This window comes from Lepidochelys olivacea, assembly GCF_965140295.1.
Source record: "Lepidochelys olivacea isolate rLepOli2 genome assembly, chromosome: 1".
In the NCBI taxonomy this organism is placed as follows: domain Eukaryota; kingdom Metazoa; phylum Chordata; order Testudines; family Cheloniidae; genus Lepidochelys; species Lepidochelys olivacea.
The window spans coordinates 212,000,391-212,019,402 of record NC_140411.1 but is presented as its reverse complement, the minus strand read 5'-3'; the positions used below and the strand labels follow the sequence as shown (position 1 = coordinate 212,019,402).

Here is a 19,012-nt window from a genome sequence, read left to right as displayed (position 1 = left end):
GCCTAAGCCTCCTTTGCATTTCTCTTTTGTCATTGCCTGATGAGATTGTTGCTCCTGGAGATACATCATGGTCTAAGATGACTACAGGGCTTAGCAGGACCTTTTCAAGAGAGTAGTTACCTCTCTTGATATCCCTGTTGAGGTAGTCCAGGAGAGTCCTCATGGACTTGTAGACATTCTGGAATTAGCAGGGTATTCTAGAGTCTCTCTCCCTGTCAACGAGGCCATCCTGGAGCCTACAAGATCTTTATGGCATATCTCTGTTGCTGTCTCCAACAGTCAAGAGAACAGAAAGAAAGTACTATGTCCTTTCTCAAGACTATGAGCATCCCTTGTCAGGTTCTGTGGTGTCTTGGCAGTAAATGAGTGTGTCAAAGTTGTCCCTCTTTTACCCCAAAGGACAAAGATGCAAATAAATTTGACATATTTGGTAGGAAAATGTATCCCACATCTGGTCTACAGTTTCACACTGCTAACCAACAAGCATTGTTGGCCAAATATGACTTCTCACTCTGAGATAATATACAAAAGTTCTCAGGTTGTCAAAGGGTGCGAGACAGGAATTCCAGGCTCTGTTAGACTAAGGGCAAGTGGGTGGCTCGGATCTCTCTGCAAGCATCGTTAGACAGGGCAGATTCAGTGGCTAAAGCCATGGCATCTGCAGTATCTATGCACAGATGTTTATGGCTTCAATCCTTGGGTTTTCCATAGGAGGTCCAGGAGAGGATACAGGCTCTCCCCTCCGAAGGTCCTACATTCTTGTAGAAGCTGGATGAGATGCTCCACAGTTTAAAAATTTGAGGACCACATTGAAATTATTGGGAATTTACACACCATTCCCTAAAAGAAAGCATTTCCACCCTCAGTTTCTACATTTCTACAGATACCTGCCTTTCCCACTGAGACAGCCTGACCAATCTAGAAAACAAGGAAAGAACCACGGGAGAATCATAGAATCATAGAATATCAGGGTTGGAAGGGACCTCAGGAGGTCATCTAGTCCAACCCTCTGCTCAAAGCAGGACCAATCCCCAATTAAATCATCCCAGCCAGGGCTTTGTCAAGCCTGACCTTAAAAACTTCTAAGGAAGGAGATTCTACCACCTCCCTAGGTAACGCATTCCAGTGTTTCACCACCCTCCTAGTGAAAAAGTTTTTCCTAATATCCAGCCTAAACCTCCCCCACTGCAACTTGAGACCATTACTCCTTGTCCTGTCCTCTTCTACCACTGAGAATAGTCTAGAACCATCCTCTCTGGAACCACCTCTCAGGTAGTTGAAAGCAGCTATCCAATCCCCCCTCATTCTTCTCTTCTGCAGACTAAACAATCCCAGTTCCCTCAGCCTCTCCTCATAAGTCATGTGTTCCAGACCCCTAATCATTTTTGTTGCCCTTCGCTGGACTCTCTCCAATTTATCCACATCCTTCTTGTAGTGTGGGGCCCCAAACTGGACACAGTACTCCAGATGAGGCCTCACCAATGTCGAATAGAGGGGGACGATCACGTCCCTCGATCTGCTCGCAATGCCCCAACTTATACATCCCAAAATGCCATTGGCCTTCTTGGCAACAAGGGCACACTGCTGACTCATATCCAGCTTGTCGTCCACTGTCACCCCTAGGTCCTTTTCCGCAGAACTGCTGCCTAGCCATTCGGTCCCTAGTCTGTAGCTGTGCATTGGGTTCTTCCGTCCTAAGTGCAGGACCCTGCACTTACCCTTATTGAACCTCATCAGATTTCTTTTGGCCCAGTCCTCCAATTCCTTATCAGTTTTCTTCTTTGGCAAATTCTTCCAGACAATCTGGGAAACCCAAACTGTCTGATGAATGGTCTTGTCAAGCACAGAGTACCAGATCACATCATTCAAGTTTCTCCTTTCCGTATTTTTTCCAACAGAATATCCTGCTTCTTATTTGCTTGCTCCCATATTACGATAGATGTTGGGTCTTAAGTACTGTGGAATAGGGATATACCTGCAGTATATTTCCATCTCTTCCTCCCCTTTCCCATTCCTCTTTAGAGACCATTGTCATGAGGGTGTCCTCCTCTGAGAAATGCAGTCTCTTCTCTGTTGGGAGCTCTAGAAGAGGTTCTCACCCTCTCCCCCCCCCCCACTGAGGGAAGGGTTTTTAATCCTATTACTTCCTGATTCCAAAGGCAAAAAGAGGTCTCGGACCATCCTCCATGGGACATTTGAACAAATGTATAAAGGAAATAAGGTTTTGCATGGTAGCCCTGGCCAACATCATCCCCTCCCTGTATCCCAGTGACTGGTACACTGCTCTTGACTTGAAGGACTCATGTTTCTGTGTGGCAATCCATCCAAGCCTCCAGAAATTCCTAAGACTTCTGATCAGCAACATCTATTATCAATTTACAGTCCTACGTTTTGACCTGTCTGCTGCCCTGCAAGTATTTACAAAATGCACGGCAGAGGTAAGGAAACAAGGTGTGCAAGTATTTCCTCAAGTACATGACTGGCTGTTATGAGATCTATCCAGGATCTGTTGCCTCTTCGGAGTTCTGGATCTGTTGATTAATGAGGATGAGTCAGACTTCTTCCCAGTTCAGAGAAGAGAATTATAGGAGCAATCCTGGATTCTTCAGTAGCCAGGGCATTCCTAATCTCAAGACAGATTCCTGACAATGTTAAACATTTCCATAGATCTAAAAACTCACCCGTTTACAACAGTAAAAAATTGCCTCAGACTACTGGGACACGTGACCTCCTGCATGTATGTGGTTCAACATGCCACACTTCATTTCAAAAGTTGCCAGGCTGGTTAAAGTCAGTTTGAGCTTGTCATGCAGTGACAATACCTGCAGGAGTACTTGCTCTCCATCTGATGGCCTGGATGCTCCATGGGTAAGCCTCCGTAGGCAGAGGGTTCAGGGAATGTGCAAAACACCCTCCTAAATAGCAGCCATCTGCTAGATAAGCTTATATGTTGAAGTGGAAATGATTCTCCTTATGATCAAAACAGAAGGGTGTTTCAGAAGTCCTGGCCTCTGGACAACATGTTTTGGACTGTTTTTTTCCACCTGAAACAGCAAGGCCTGTTGATTAGTTTAATCAGAATTCACCTGGCAGCTATTTTTACTTTCCACCTCCAATTGCAGGCTATTCAGTATTTTCTAATTCTGTTAGTCTGATTCCTAAAGGGTCTGGTCAGGTAATATCCCCACATCATAGATCCCATTTCTTCTTCTGACTTAAATGTGGTGCTAAGTCAGTTGATGTGTCCTCCCTTTGAACCCATGGCTATTTGCTGCATCTCTCTTTGAAAGTAGCATTTTTGGCAGCTATTACCACTGTGGAAAGACTGGCAGAGTTACAAGCTTTGGTAGCTGAACCTCTCTACACAGATTTTTATAAGGAAAAGTTATACTTTCATCCACATCTGAAATGCCTGACTAAAGTAATATCGTAATTCCACCTCAATCAAGCCATATATTTTTCGAACTTTCTTTCCTAAGTCCCATTTTCATAAGGATGAGGAGAGACTGCATACCTTGGATGCTAGAAGAGTGTTGACTTTTTACTTAGAATGAGGTCTTTCAGATCTTCATCGCAGTTGTTTGTGACCGTTGCAGACGAGATGAAAGGCTTTACAGTCTCAGTTCAGAGGATTTCATCCTGCATTACGTACGGGCTTTGAGATTGCTGATATACCCCCTCCAAGCAGAGTGGCAGTGCCCGCTACAAAATCTCGAGCAGCTTCTGGAGCTTTTTTTGGCCCAAGTGCCTATAGCAGATATTAGTAGAGTTGCAACTTGGTCATCGGTACATACCTTTACAACTCACTATGCTATATCTTCGCAGTCCAGAGATGTTGCCAAGTTCAGATGAGTAGTTCTTCAATTCTCGTTCAGGTAGACTTTGAAACCTACCTCTGGATTGAACTGCTTATGAGTCACCTGAAGTGGAATGGCATGTGCAATCACATGAAGAAGACAACACAGTTACTGACCTGTTCTGTAGCTGTTGCTCTTCGAGATGTGTTGCACATGTCCATTCCACAACCTACCCTCTTTCACCTCTATATCAGTGTGTGTCCAGTAAGAAGGACCTGGCGAGACAGGGTCTGTGGTGGCTCCACCTGTTATACCATTGTGTAGCAGCATGAGGCAGCAGAGTATGCATGCGCCATCCCGAAAGGTATCACTGATGGGGGAAAAACCGGTCTCTGGTTAACTGGATGTGTGCACACCTGAAGTGGAATGGACATGTGCAACACATCTCGAAGAACAACAGTTACAGAGTAGGTTAGTAACCGCTTTTATGCCAATCCAGAATGAAAAATTTAGACCTGAATACAGATAACTTCCAGGGTGATAAAGGTAGGAAATCTGTAACTTGAGTTGGTTTTGGAAATGTGATTATGGTTTAGAATAGAAGTTAATCTCTTTGTCACAAGCCAATCCCTTGGGAATTCCTTTCACTTTCACTTTGGTTCATTGTAGCTAGAATTTTTTCCTGGCCAGTAGAAAATAGAGGGAAAGGAAGGCCTAACCATACCAAATCTACACAGATTAATGATAGTTTAATTAAGTGGGGTAGAATAAATGTTCTTTCAAAATTCATAAAATAACAGGTACTTTGTCAGTGCAGTGTGCAGGTTAAATGCTGCCTGTGGAGTTCTTCAATACAGGCCAGGGTTTCTTTCCTGTGAAATGGAAGGGTGTGATATATTATGATCTCTTCACACAATACTCTTGCACTCGGTGGCCTCCACTCTAATGGGAAACACTGCTTCTTCTTGAGTAGTGTCCCTATGGATGCTCTGCTGTAGGTGTATCTGCATCCCTCCGCTGCTGATTGGAGAATTTTGGTAGCGGTGTCCATTTGACCTGTGCATGTGCTGTGTGCTCTCCCCCCTCACCCCCCCGCTTTGTCGTCTGCCATGAGGCTAACCAGAGTTGCCCATGTGAACCCTTCTCCGTTGCTTCTCGACTGCCCGTGGCTAGAGATGGAGCTTTAGCTGTCTTAGTGGATCATTACTTTCTATAGAATTGTTAATTGTTTAATCTTTTAGAGCTCCTTTTTCTGTTTTCACTCCTTTATCTTTTATTTATTTATATAGCTAAAAGAAACCCTTTATGTTAAACTTTGTTTTTCTTTGCCCTCCCCCCTTTCATGGACAGGGTATGCCTGGTTCACTGGGCTTCAAGAAGTGACTCATTTGCAAAGAATCTATCCCAGTGACTGACTGACATTCACAGTGCGTCTGCTGCCTGAGAGAGAACCACATCCCACAGAAGTGTGGTTTTTGCCAACAATTGAAACCCAGATCCAGAAGGGATAGAGAACTGAAATTCAAGGTTCTCCTAATGGAAGTGGCTCTCCAACCACACTCGAAGCTGCGCTAAGATTCTGGATGGTGAGAATCCTCACCACAACCCTCTGTATCTAAGGGAGGTGAGCTTAAAGTGTCAACCATGAGCCACTCTCACAAGGCCTCTATGAAAAGGCCTGTGAGTCCCCACAGCGAGCCCTGACCGAGCCGAAAAGTATCTCTGGCTCCCTCGGTATCATTGGTACCAACAGCATTGAAGTCATCTAAATCTGGTACCAAGAGCTCACCCAGTACTACCCTAACAGAACATGCTGGGCTACCTAAGGACCCGACGGGCACTGGCAAAGAATTATTAGTACTGCGTGGGTGAAAGAAAACTAGAGAATCCATCCTAGGGAAGAATCCATCCTTCAGTGCAGACATCAATGTCGGTACCGTTGTCAGCATGCCAGGCACCAGCGGACCATGCGATCAGGATGGCATCACCAACTCCTTCGTTGCATATGTCTCAGTACTGCCAAACGCTACCGGTACCGATGACTGCAGCACTGTTGGACTTCCAGCATGTGACAGACCTTTCAGCATCTGACAAACTGGTTTCACCTCTGCTTGGTACGAGGGCCCTGCTGCCGAGTCCACCCAGAGCTCCAGACTTGCCAGTGACATCATGCCATGCACCCCCATTTTTGAGTGCTGAGTCAGACAGTGAACAAGAGGACAATCTCCCACCGCTCCTCTCATCTACCATACACTACCCATTTCCAGCATGGAACTCAGCTGTACCACCCTTCTGACCCCCAGCCTCCTTGGTATGGGCTGCCATGATACCAATCTCTGGGGCTCTTCTAGGGTTGCCAACCCTTCCAGTTTTGCTGGGAGTCTTCTGGAATCAGGCCCTATCTCCTGGAGGCTACTGAAGCCGAACTGGGAGATTTTAGGTACTAAAAGGCCAGCAGTGCAGGGGGGCTAAGGCAGGCTCCCTGCCTGCCCTGGCCCTGTGCTCTCCCGGAAGTGGCTGGCACATCCCTGTGGCCTCTGGAGGAGGCCAGGGGGCTTCATAGGGTTGGAAGGAACCTCAGGAGATCATCAAGTCCAACCCCCTGCTCAAAGCAGGACCAATCCCCAATTTTTGCCCTAGATCCCTAAATGGCCCCCTCAAGGATTGAACTCACAACCCTGGGTTTAGCAGGCCAATGCTCAAACCACTGAGCCATTCCCACCCCGAGTGCTGACTCTGCAGCTCCCATTAGCTGGGAACTGCGGCTAATGGGACCTACGGGGGCGACACTTGTGGGAGCAGCATGGGGCCAGGGCAGGCAGGGAGCCTGCCTTAGCCCTGTTGTGCTGCCGCCTGAGGTAGGCGCCTCCGGGCTGGAGCCTGCACCCTGCAGCCCCTTCTGCACCCCTACCCCAGCCCAGAGCCCCCTCCTGCACCCAAACTCCCTCCCCGAGCCTGCACCCCCCGCCCCTACAAACACTCCAAGCCCCTTGGGCCCAGCATGGTGAAAGTGAGGTGAGGGTGGGGGAGAGTGAGCGACAGAAGGAGGGGAGTGGGGCCTTGGGGAAGGGGGAGTGGCAGGGGTGTTTTGGGTTTGTGTAATTAGAGAGTTGGCAACCCTTGGCCCTTCCCACCTTCTCAGTGGCCTTACTGGGACTCTTGGCAGGCATGTAGACACCGTTCCTCCTGTGGCTCTAGCCTGGCTTATCAAGAGCCCATGAGACGCCTCCTTCGGCTGCTGTGTCGAGGATGTCCGAGCTCCCTGAAGAGTTAGGAGAGGAACAAGAGGCTGAAGTCGAGGAGATTACCAGCCAGACCAACTTCTCATCTTCATGGCCAGATGAGAGAGTGATGACCCCTCCTCTGTCGTTGGCAGGTGACTTCAAGCTTTTCCAGGAGGTAGCTCAGAGGGTGGCAGATGCATTACAACTACCATTACAAGAGGTGACCAGGTCACACCATAAGCCTATTGGACATTCTACACTCCTCTGCATTGTTCAGAGTAGCCCTCCCTATTAACAAGGCCTTCCTGGACCCTGCAAAACTCATATGGCAGACCCCAGCGTCGGTCCTGCCAACACGCAAACAGGACAATAAAAATTACTATGCGCCAGCAGAAGATACAGACTTTCTCTTCTCTCAGCTGCACGCCCCCATCCCTCCCAATTTGATCATTGTGGATGTGGTGAATTCAAGAGGCTGTCAGCATCACCTGAAATCCACCTTTTATGACTGGCACTGGAAGAACCGTAATCTTTTTAAGAGAAAAATATATTTGGCGATGGTAATTTCAATGTTAGAAAAAGGAGACTGGTTCACGGCCTCGACTTCCAAGATGCTTATTTCCACGTTTCGATCATACTGTGTCACAGAAGTTATTTCAGATTCACACTAGGCCAGGACCACTACCAGTACAAGGTGCTCCCTTTTGGCCTCTCATCGGCCCCAAGAGTGTTCTCCAAGGTCCTCTCTGTGGTGGCAGCCCACCTATACTCCAAGGCATTATGATCTATCTTACCTGGATGATTGTCTCCTCAGGGCGCATTCCTTCGTCGAAGCCCAGCAAGTTATCCATACCACACTGGATCTATTCAAGAATCTGGGCTTACAGATCCATGCACAAAAATCAACATTAATACCAATACAGAGACTAGAATTCGTAGGAGCTGATCTCGACTCTGAGCGAGAGCGCTCCTCCCACAACACAGATTCCTCAGTGTCTCCACACTTATAGAGACAGTGCAATCCAGCCGTTAAATATTGGCCAGACGTTGCCTTCAGCTTCTGGGGCACATAGCCATGAGCACATCAGTGATAATTCATGTGCGCCCCCCACCCCCACCCCGTAAGCACCGTCCTGCATCCCAGCTCTGAGTCCCTCCCGCCCCAACTCCTCCTGCTGAGGGGAGCCCGACACTGCCCCAGCAGCAGCCGGTGCGACTGGCCCAGGAGCTGCCTGAGCTGCTCAGGCGGCTCCCGGACCATCCGGGCTGCTGCAGAAGTTATGGAAAAATCACGGAATATATGACCTCAGTGACAAACATGGAGCCTTAGTTATGACAGACAATATAACATGCAAGTATTACATAAAGTGTCAAGGAGGCGCCAGGTTGCCCTCTCTTTGTATGGAAGCGCTAAAGCTCTGGAACTGGTGCATTTCCCACAATATTGCAATATCAGTAGCTTACCTACCAGGAGTACTCAACAGTGGACAGTCTCAGCCACAAATTCCCACATGACCACGAGTGGGAGATAGACTCAGAGATACTCCATGACTTACTCCGACAATGGGGGACACTGATGATATTTGCTATTTACCAGAACAAGAAATGTGCATCATAATGCTCCAGAGTGGGCATCAGCCAGCAGTTTGTGGCGGATACTCTCCTTCTCTCATGGGAGAAGGGCCTTATTTACGCCTTTCCCCATTCCCTCTATTGCTGAAAGTCTTGTTGAAAATAAAAAGAGAAAAAGCAAACTTCATACCGATTGCTCCCACCAGGCCAAGACAGACATGATACCCTTAGCTGGCACAACTGGTGCTGTGTCCACTGATGACTCTTCCAGCCACTTCTTACCCCCTCTCCCAAAATGAGAGATGTACTCTCCATCCCAGTCTACAGATATTATGGCTCAAAGCCTGGCTCTTTCATGGTTCCAGCACATAGAAACATCATATTCTGAAGAGGTATAGTAAGTGATATTACACAACAGGAAAGTGACTACCCCTTGTATTTACCTACAGAAGTGGACTGGATTCTGGATCTGGTGCCACTCCAAAAGAGTCACCCTGGATATGGTTACTCTACCTGTAGTCCTAGTCTATTTGCTGAATTTCAAGAAATCAGGATTGTCTTAGCTGGTTGAAAGTACACTTAGCAGCCATAGTGACCTTCCATCAGTAGGTAGAAGAGTACTCAATTTTTTCTCACCTACTACAAAGAGGTTTTTCAAGGCCATACTAAACTTCTTTCCACAATCTAGGCTTCCCACCCGACAATGGGATCCCAATCTAGTATTAAAAGGACTGACTAGATCGCTCTTTGAACCCATGGCCACTTGTTCTTTAACTCACTTTTTCATTAAGATGGCATTCCTGATTGCCATTATCTCGGCAAGAAGGATAGGGAGACAGCGGCCCTGATGGCGCGTTCCCCCTTCACAGTATTTTTTCCTGACAAAGTCACACTTAGACCACATCTGAAGTTCAACCCCCAAAGTCACTTCCGCATTTCACGTGAACCAACTCATTCATTTTCCAACCTTTTATCCCAAACCTCACCAGGATAATAGGGAAGCCATGTTCCATATGCTCAACGTAAGGAGAGCCTTGGCGTTTTAGTTGGACAGGACAAGAGTTTTTAGAAAATCTCCAAGTCTCTTTCTTTCCATCGTGGACAGGTCTAGAAGCAAAGCGATTTCAGCTCAAAGACTCTCTAAATGGGTCTTGGACTGTATCAAACTCTATCAGATTCACAATTTAGCACTCCCATCTACAATCTGCACACATTCTACGAGATGGGTTTCCTCATCCGTTGCCTTCTCCACGGATATCCCTGGATCAGAAATCTGCAGAGCTGCACATACATTTTGCAGAACACTATGACATCCTGGGGGAATCTGCTGCAGATGCATCATCCATCACAGACTCGACTCCAAACCCCCAGCCTCCAGTGGGGGATATTGCTTGGGAGTCACCTACAGCGAAGCATTCATAGAGACACTACTTGAAGAAGAGAAGAAGTTACTCACTCTGTGCAGTAACAGTGATTCTTTGAGATGTGTGTCCCTATGGGTACTCTATGACTCACCTTCCTCCCCTCTACTTCGGAGTTCTCATCCGTACAGTACAATCTGCAGTAGAGACGGAACTGAGGAGCGTTCGCCTGCACAGTGCTGGTTAGCCTCATGGCAGACCACAAGGGGGAGGCAGTGCATGCACGGGCTGAACACACACTGCTACTAACATTCTCCAATCAGCAGTGCAGGGACGCAGATACACCTACAGTGGAGCATCCATAGGGGGACACATCTTGAAGAACCATCATTACTGCACAAGGTGAATAACTTCTTCATATTGGAATTTGTAATCTCCGTGGACCACTCTTCTGTATGTAAGATGAGAATAGGTGAAAGAGCGCTCCATTATGCGTAGATGGCAGTTCTCCAGGTCCTGACACGCTGTCAATGCAGTCCTAAATTGGGCAAAATTTTGGCTCCCCTACTATGTAAATTACATCACCTGTGATTAAATCTATATTGAGAATTGAAGGGCAAAATGCAAACTAAGTTAAGCCTATAAATGTGTTAAACCACCCATGAACCAGGTTGTAGAGGGCAGAGATTCGTTTTTTTCCCTGTGAGGCATCAGGTGCTCCATGATCTATTACGCCTGGGTTATTCCTCCTCCTCTTCTGAGCAGGGAGCTCTTTTCTTCCTCCCTACCCCCCGCCCCCTCCAAAAAAAAAAACAACCAAAAATACAAGAAAACTTCCCTCTAGCTTCACAATGTAGTTAGTAGCAAGAGAAGCTATTCAGCTAAATGATTGCCTCACTTGAAGAAACAAGAGGTTTTGCTACGCCTCTGTCTCCAGGCAAGAGTTTTTTCCATTTTTTCTTTTTTGGTCTTCTTGACGCCCCCCGTTGGCAGAGGGTTTTTGAGAGCAGCAGTCTGCCAGACATTACCTGTTTGTCCTCCTTCACAGTGTAGCAGATCCAGCTAAGATCAAAGGGGCTTCTGCTTGCAGCCCAGCGTACAATAATGCACCACCTCTCCCACTCTGCAGTAATGTGGCAGGCAAACTTTCAGCTACTTGAGACAGCTTTGCAGAATCTCCAAGCCAGTAGCTCCTTGCTACTCAGTGTCCCCCGCCAAGGTGAAACCTGGCAACAAGGGCTGACTCAAACAGCAGCAACTAAGCAGGCAAGCCTTTAGTTGCTTGGAGTGGAAATTAAGTAGCAGGAGCTTGTTTTTTCAAAATGCCATCTGGGATGAATTATGGTATCCAGGAGTTGTAACCCATTGCGCAGGATGCCCTGTCGATTTCAGCCTGCCATAGTAATCAGGTGTGTTGCCCCAGATGCTTCAGAAAGGGTATGTCTACACAGCAAAGAAAAACCCATAGCTGGCCTGTGCCAGCTGACGTGGGCTGTGGGGCTGTTTCTCTGCTGTGTGGAATTCCAGGCTTGGGCTGGAGCACGAGTTCTTGGACCCTCCCATCCCGCAGGGTTCCGGAGCTCGGGTTCCAGCCAAAGCCCAGAAGTCTACACAGCAGAGAAACAGCCCTGTAGCCCAAGGCCAAGTTGTCTGGCATGGGCCAACAATGGGTCTTTTTTTGTTGTGTAGACATACCCAAAGATCCTTAGCTAGTCCTTGTTGGTATCTTGAACACTCTCCTCCTTGCTTCAAACAAAAAAACCCCCACACTCGAATGGCTCCATTCCCCATATTTAGTACCAGTTACCATTACATCAGGGCAGGCTGAGGGTTATGTGCACAGATATTTGTTCCCCTGACATCTCCTTCAGAAGTGGGTTTGTGCAGCATGGTCTAGCCTGCTTTTTCTCCATATTTCAGTCACTCCTTTCACTGGTTTTGACTCATTGAGTCAGCAGAGCAGTCTGTCCTATACTGCCAGCTTGCTGGTGACAGTTAACCCTCTATTCCCCAGGCACCCTAATGGGGATGTATCTGTGTGGCCTAGTCCTCCATTTTACGATTGCTTTCGCTGTCTTTTATTTTTCATAATATGCAGCAAAGTGACCTAGCGCACACTTCTAACCTGTCAATGCCAATAGATCTTCTAAAAAAAGAAAAGGAGTACTTGTAGCACCTTAGAGATAACAACTTTATGCACAAATAAATTGGTTAGTCTCTAAGGTGCCACAAGTACTCCTTTTCTTTTTGCGGATACAGACTAACACGGCTGCTACTCTGAAATAGATCTTCTGTTTTCTGTTTGGCCTCTCATAGGTCAGTATAGTCTAACCTAGACTGCCTTCTTACCACACCTACTGATTGCTTTTCTTACCAATCAGCCTAGCCCCCACTGTCAGCCTGCCATGTGCCAGTAGACCACCAAAACAGTTGAACTCTTCAGGTTGAGGTGCATCTCCTTCCACTTTCACTTCATGCCAGATCAGCCTACCCTGCGACCTTATTGAATCTGACAGTAGCTTTCATCAAGTGCTATTGCTGAATGTCTAGTTCTTATACCATCAACCTGAGTGCTTCAGTGGACAAGTCGAAGGACAACGATTCTGCACTAAAATGTCAGCATCAAGGGAGGAGAGTGCACCATTTTGTTGCAAGATGTAAAACCAATTCAGCAAAGTTTTAAAGCACACACACCATTACTTCACGAGTTTCCAGCATGAATGCTCATGCCCAACTCTGGTCTTCATCATTGGTATCCTCTCCTACATTTTTAAAGGTTTTTTTTTTTTTTCTTGCGAGGGGTAGGGGGGTGGTCTGAGGGGGAGCATTCCTGTTTCTTCTGGAGGCAAATCATAGGCTGGGACACTAGTAATAGATGTAGCTGCCTACGTGTCAAATTCTTTTCTATAGAAATATGGAAAATCTTGGGATTCCCTCATACTGGGTTCTGGCTTTGCTATAAGTCTTTTCAATTTTTTTCTACAATAAGTGAATAAGTAAAAGTACTTTTTGCCAGGAGATGGCTTAATCATTCATAATGTATGTTAGTCAGCCCATATAACTTCTTCTCAGTTTGTGTATTTGGTGGTGGAGTTGGAGAGGCTATGAGTGCTGTGAACAGCTCCACCCGATGGCTGTACGTTGTAAAGCTAGAGGGTGGGGTGTGTGTTTGTTTTTTAAAAAAGAGGAGAGTCTGTGCTTGGAAGATGAGGAAAAATAATCCAGTTGTAATAGATCATGGAGCACCAGGTGCCCACTTCAGAGAAGAAAAATTACAGGAATGTAAGTAAATTTTAATCTTGACTGTCTCTTTTTAAAGACAGGTTTCAGAGTAGCAGCCGTGTTAGTCTGTATTCGCAAAAAGAAAAGGAGGACTTGTGGCACCTTAGTCTCTAAGGTGCCACAAGTCCTCCTTTTCTTTTTAAAGAAATTCTCCTCCCCTGTTCTGTGAACTCTCCTTGTTACTTCCTAGTTCAACGAACATATCTATTGCAGTCTGACATCACAAATACCAGAAGCCTTGTTGCAGCCTATCCTGTTTGTCTTGTCACAAAACAATGCACATTTATTTTAAAAAGTTGCAAATACAAATTATTAACATAAAGTTAAAATTTGCAGTTTGAAAACAGACCTTCCTCTTACCTGCTGTGCCCTGATTTTATCCCCTTAAGGTTCTGTGTATGCCTTTACTATATTTGATTTAATCATTAATTCCTGTGTGCAGGTTAGTGACGATTGCAGGATAGATATGTAGTCCTGAAGCCATGAATAGTAGTCTTGGCAAGCAAATTAACCTTTTAAAGGGATATAGTTGGATAAAGAATAATTTATATATTTAAAAATTCATTACTAATGTTAAAATTGGAACAATTTATAACTTCTAGTTTACTGTTTCCCTCTTTGCATTTCAACTTTAATTCTTTGGTTGTACTGTAAGTTGGTTTCTAGATAATCTTATTTTGACTCTCACATGCTAGCATATTTTAGCAATATTTGGCTTTTCATATGCCTTTGGAAATCCAATCAAATTACGGTGGGTGGGATGTTTCTATTGACGCTTAAAATAAACATTTCTGATAAAATATATTTTACGAAACCATACATTTTAACTTAAATAATGACATTGTTTTTATTTAAAATATTTGTAATTTTTAAATCATTATGTGGATTTTGTTAAGTCAAGATCTTAATTTAACTAAAAGTGTGTGTCTGTGATTAAATAAATACATCATGCACTAATAAATCCTAACAGTGATACAGAATACAGGAGTAACTAAAGAAATATTATGTTCCTTATTGTAGAGTAATATCAGGTCATAATTAGAAGGAAACACCATGGAAAGAGGTTAGGAAAATCTTAATATTCATTCCTAATGGATTCTAAAATGACACCCCTTTCTTTCATGTCCCAATAAGCTTGTGTCAAGCAGACTATTTATCCATCTCTGGTTCTGAGTGCATGTTCGGGTAGACAGCTGACCAGTGCATTGGACAGGGAGACTAGAGGAGACTTGAGAGGCTCTGAGAATTATCCCTGTGTGAAAACTCATACATAAGGATTCCACTCTTGCATATAGGTATCTCTGGCAAAGAGGAAAGGGAATGAACAAAGTAAAAGCTTCTGTGGAACTTCATAACAAAAATAAATGGTGGCTGAGATGCCATGGAAAATTTAATATTGTTTCTGTACGTCGTGTTTCATATTAATATCTTTAAATTACTTTCCTATTCTTTAAAATGTTTTTAGATTTAGCCCAGTTAATTTGTTTAGTTACACCATAATTTTCTGTAATGTTCTTCTTTTATAGAAGATGTTTACACTTCCTGCTATTTGTGTATGCTGCTGAATGCTCTTAGTGAATGTTGCCCCTGTATTTCATGTTCTAGTTTGAAGCTGCTTGGGTGCTGACAAACATTGCCTCTGGAAATTCCCTTCAGACTCGGATTGTGATTCAAGCAGGAGCTGTCCCTATCTTCATAGAGCTTCTCAGCTCAGAGTTTGAAGATGTACAGGAGCAGGTAAAAAACAAGAGTGATATCTTTGTGTCTTCCTAGGCAAGGGAGCAGGAGCTAACCTAGCAAGAAAATCAGATGCTTCTGGAGGGAGGAATGAACTGGGAGGACAGCTTTGTATAATTGCCTGTTTCTGTGGTAGATGTGGTAACTTGCTAGCATGTGCAGTTGTAACTGCCCCCTCTTACTTTTTCAAAATGGTATGTTTGACAGTCATATACCTGTTATCAATGAGTGAATGTATGCCATCTCTAAAAATAGATAACTCTTTCCTACCTTCCATGGAGGTGTTATTGCTTTGTTTATATTTAAATTGGTACTTTAGAAATGTACAGTTCTGGTCGTTGTTTTTCTCCTGTAGGAATGAGTAACATTAACCAGTGTTTGCTGTGTATCTATTATATGTCTTAGGAGAAAACGTTGTGAAACAGAAGATATCTTTAAGGAGCTAGTAGTGCTCTTGGTAGGATGAGACTAAAATGGGATAATTCAGTACTCAATCTTCATTCTGTACGTGATAGTTAAGTATTCTGCAGACTAAATTAATATATTTAAAGTCTATAAAGGGCCATTATGATGATCTAACTTGATTTCATGCATAACGTCGGCCAAAAATTTCACTCAGTTATTTCTGCACAAGCCCATAACTTGCGTTTGAGCTAAGCATATATTTTAGAAAGACATCCAATCTTGATTTGAAGACTTCAGGTCGTGGCAAATCCATCACATATCTTGATAGGTTGTGCTGTGGGTTAATTACTCTATTTTAAAAACGGCAGGTTTCAGAGTAACAGCCGTGTTAGTCTGTATTCGCAAAAAGAAAAGGAGTACTTGTGGCACCTCAGAGACTAACCAATTTATTTGAGCATGAGCTTTCGTGAGCTACAGCTCACTTCATCGGATGCATGCTGTGGAAACTGCAGAAGACTTTATATACACAGAGACCATGAACCAATACCTCCTCCCACCCCACTCTCCTGCTGGTAATAGCTTATCTAAAGTGATCATCAAGTTGGGCCATTTCCAGCACAAATCCAGGTTTTCTCACCCTCCGCACCCCCCCCCCCCCAAACTCACTCTCCTGCTGGTAATAGCCCATCCAAAGTGACCACTGTCTTTACAATGTGTATGATAATCAAGGTGGGCCATTTCCAGCACAAATCCAGGTTTTCTCACCCCCCCAGCCCCCTCCAAAAACCACACACACAAACTCACTCTCCTGCTGGCAATAGCTCATCCAAAGTGACCACTCTCCCTACAATGTGCGTGATAATCAAGGTGGGTCATTTCCAGCACAAATCCAGGTTCTCTCACACACACACCCCCACACACACAAACTCACTCTCCTGCTGGCAATAGCTCATCCAAACTGACCACTCTCCTTACAATGTGCATGATAATCAAGGTGGGCCATTTCTAGCATAAATCCAAGTTTAACCAGAACGTCGGGGGGAGGGTAGAAAAAAACAAGGGGAAATAGGCTACCTTGCATAATGACTTAGGCACTCCCAGTCTCTATTTAAACCTAAATTAATAGTATCCAATTTGCAAATGAATTCCAATTCAGCAGTTTCTCGCTGGAGTCTGGATTTGAAGTTTTTTTGTTTTAAGATAGCGACCTTCATGTCTGTGATTGCGTGACCAGAGAGATTGAAGTGTTCTCCGACTGGTTTATGAATGTTATAATTCTTGACATCTGATTGTGTCCATTTATTCTTTTACGTAGAGACTGTCCAGTTTGACCAATGTACATGGCAGAGGGGCATTGCTGGCACATGATGGCATATATCACATTGGTGGATGTGCAGGTGAACGAGCCTCTGATAGTGTGGCTGATGTTGTTAGGCCCTGTGATGGTGTCCCCTGAATAGATATGTGGGCACAGTTGGCAACGGGCTTTGTTGCAAGGATAGGTTCCTGGGTTAGTGGTTCTGTTGTGTGGTATGTGGATACTATTAATTTAGGTTTAAATAGAGACTGGAAGTGGCTATTTCCCCTTGTTTTTTTCTACCCTCCCCCCCGACGTTCTGGTTAAACTTGGATTTATGCTGGAAATGGCCCACCTTGATTATCATGCACATTGTAAGGAGAGTGGTCAGTTTGGATGAGCTATTGCCAGCAGGAGAGTGAGTTTGTAGGGGCTGGGGGCGGAGGGTGAGAAAACCTGGATTTGTGCTGGAAATGGCCCAACTTGATGATCACTTTAGATAAGCTATTACCAGCAGGAGAGTGGGGTGGGAGGAGGTATTGTTTCATGGTCTCTGTGTATATAAAGTCTGCTGCAGTTTCCACAGTATGCATCCGATGAAGTGAGCTGTAGCTCACGAAAGCTCATGCTCAAATAAATTGGTTAGTCTCTAAGGTGCCACAAGTACTCCTTCTCTTATTTTAAAAATGTGCACCTTTATCCCTAGTCTGAATTTATCAAACTTCAGCTTCCAGACATTGGATGTTGTAACTTTGTCTTCTCAATTAAAGAGTCTTCTATCTTCCCATGTAGCTACTTATAGATAGTGATCAAGTAACCTCTTAACCATCTCTTGAGTAAGCTATATAGATCAAGCTTTCCTAACCCTTTCACTATAGGGTATGTTTTATCACCCTCAAATAATTTGTCCCTTTTCTGAACCTTTTCTAATTTTTAAAAAATCTTTGTGATTTGAGGCCACAAGATCTGGACACCATTGCAGTAATGGTCTCTCACCAATGCTGTATACAGAGGTGATACCACTTCCCTTCTTATACTTGATATTTCTTTGCTTATTATATCCAAGAATTTAATTAAACCTTTTAGCTACAGTATCTCACTGGGAGCTCACATTCAGCTGATTATCCGCCATGGCCCATTGCTCTTTTCAGAGTGACAGTTTTCCAGGATACAGTTCTCCATTCTATATGTGACCTACTTTCTGTGTTCCTAGATGTATGACACTGCATTTGGCTGTATTTAAAATGTATGTTCAAATCAGCCCATTTTGTCAAGTGATACAGATCACTTCATATAACTGACCTATTCTTATTATAGATGGTGTTGGTAGTACTGCATATAATTAAGGTTGCCTAACATTTTCCATTAGAAGACCCTGTTTCCAGTTGCTTACAGCTTTTCCAGACTTAGGGTGTCTTAAAAAAATTTCATGCTAGAAGGCTATCTCCAGCTTAATTGTTCTGGAAAGTTTCAGGTAAAACAATGTAGCTGATTCAGAGAACAAGATTAGGGAAAATGTTATGTTAAAAATCCTTATAACCATTTCATTGAAAAACTCCCGTGCCTCCTGTTTTTTGAGCAGCCACTGGAAATTTGTCAGGGAGTTTGCCCTAATGTCAGGCCTGTGCCTTCTGTTGTCCTTGTGAAAATCCACCCAAATTTGGCTAAGTTGTAAGCCTTTGAAAATCGGTTTGCACATACTCAGAGGTTTGTTAAGGGCAAATGGCATTATTTTCCAAAATTCCATCTTCACTAGCATGCGCCACCCCCACAGAGCAGTTTAGCATACTACAACCCCTGTAGGCTGAGCAGCACCTTCCCTGCAATTGTTACTCGTGGTATTGAACACAGGAACTCAGACTAGGGAGATTGTCTCCAGTGCTTTCAGTGCCACCCCAGCTGACACTCAGGCACCATGGAGGAAGAGAAATCAGCCCGATTCATATGTAGCGAGATGAGTGGGGGTGATAGATGAGTAAAGGGGGACTGGGCAGGAGTTTGAGGAGTGTAGGGAGTACAGGGAGCAGAGAATGTGACAGAAGCTGTTGGGGAAGTGGTGTTAGAACAGAGAGGTATGGGGCAAAATGATTTATAGCCACTAGAGCAAACACCCATCCGGGGGGGGGGGGGGAGAGCTCAGTGGTTTGAGCATTGGCCTGCTAAACCCAGGGTTGTGAGTTCAATCCTTGAAGGGGCCATTTAGGGATCTCGGGCAAAAATTGGGGATTGGTCCTGCTTTGAGCAGGGTGTTGGACTAGATGACCTCCTGAGATCACTTCCAAGGCTGATATTCTATGAACTTGGAATTGAACGAGGATTCTTGAGTTCCTACATTTC

General features: G+C 44.7%; 1 protein-coding gene across 3 annotated transcripts in view; it reads left to right on the top strand.

Annotated features, from left to right (window-relative positions):
- The window catches only part of KPNA1 (karyopherin subunit alpha 1), a 154,703-nt gene that overhangs the window by 53,063 nt on the left and 82,628 nt on the right, over positions 1 to 19,012 (top strand). For all 3 annotated transcript variants that reach the window (XM_084619754.1, XM_084619755.1, XM_084619756.1), the window contains exon 6: positions 14,842 to 14,973. In XM_084619754.1, coding sequence (XP_084475880.1) covers positions 14,842 to 14,973 — 132 coding nt within the window. The remainder of the gene's footprint in view (positions 1 to 14,841; positions 14,974 to 19,012) is intronic.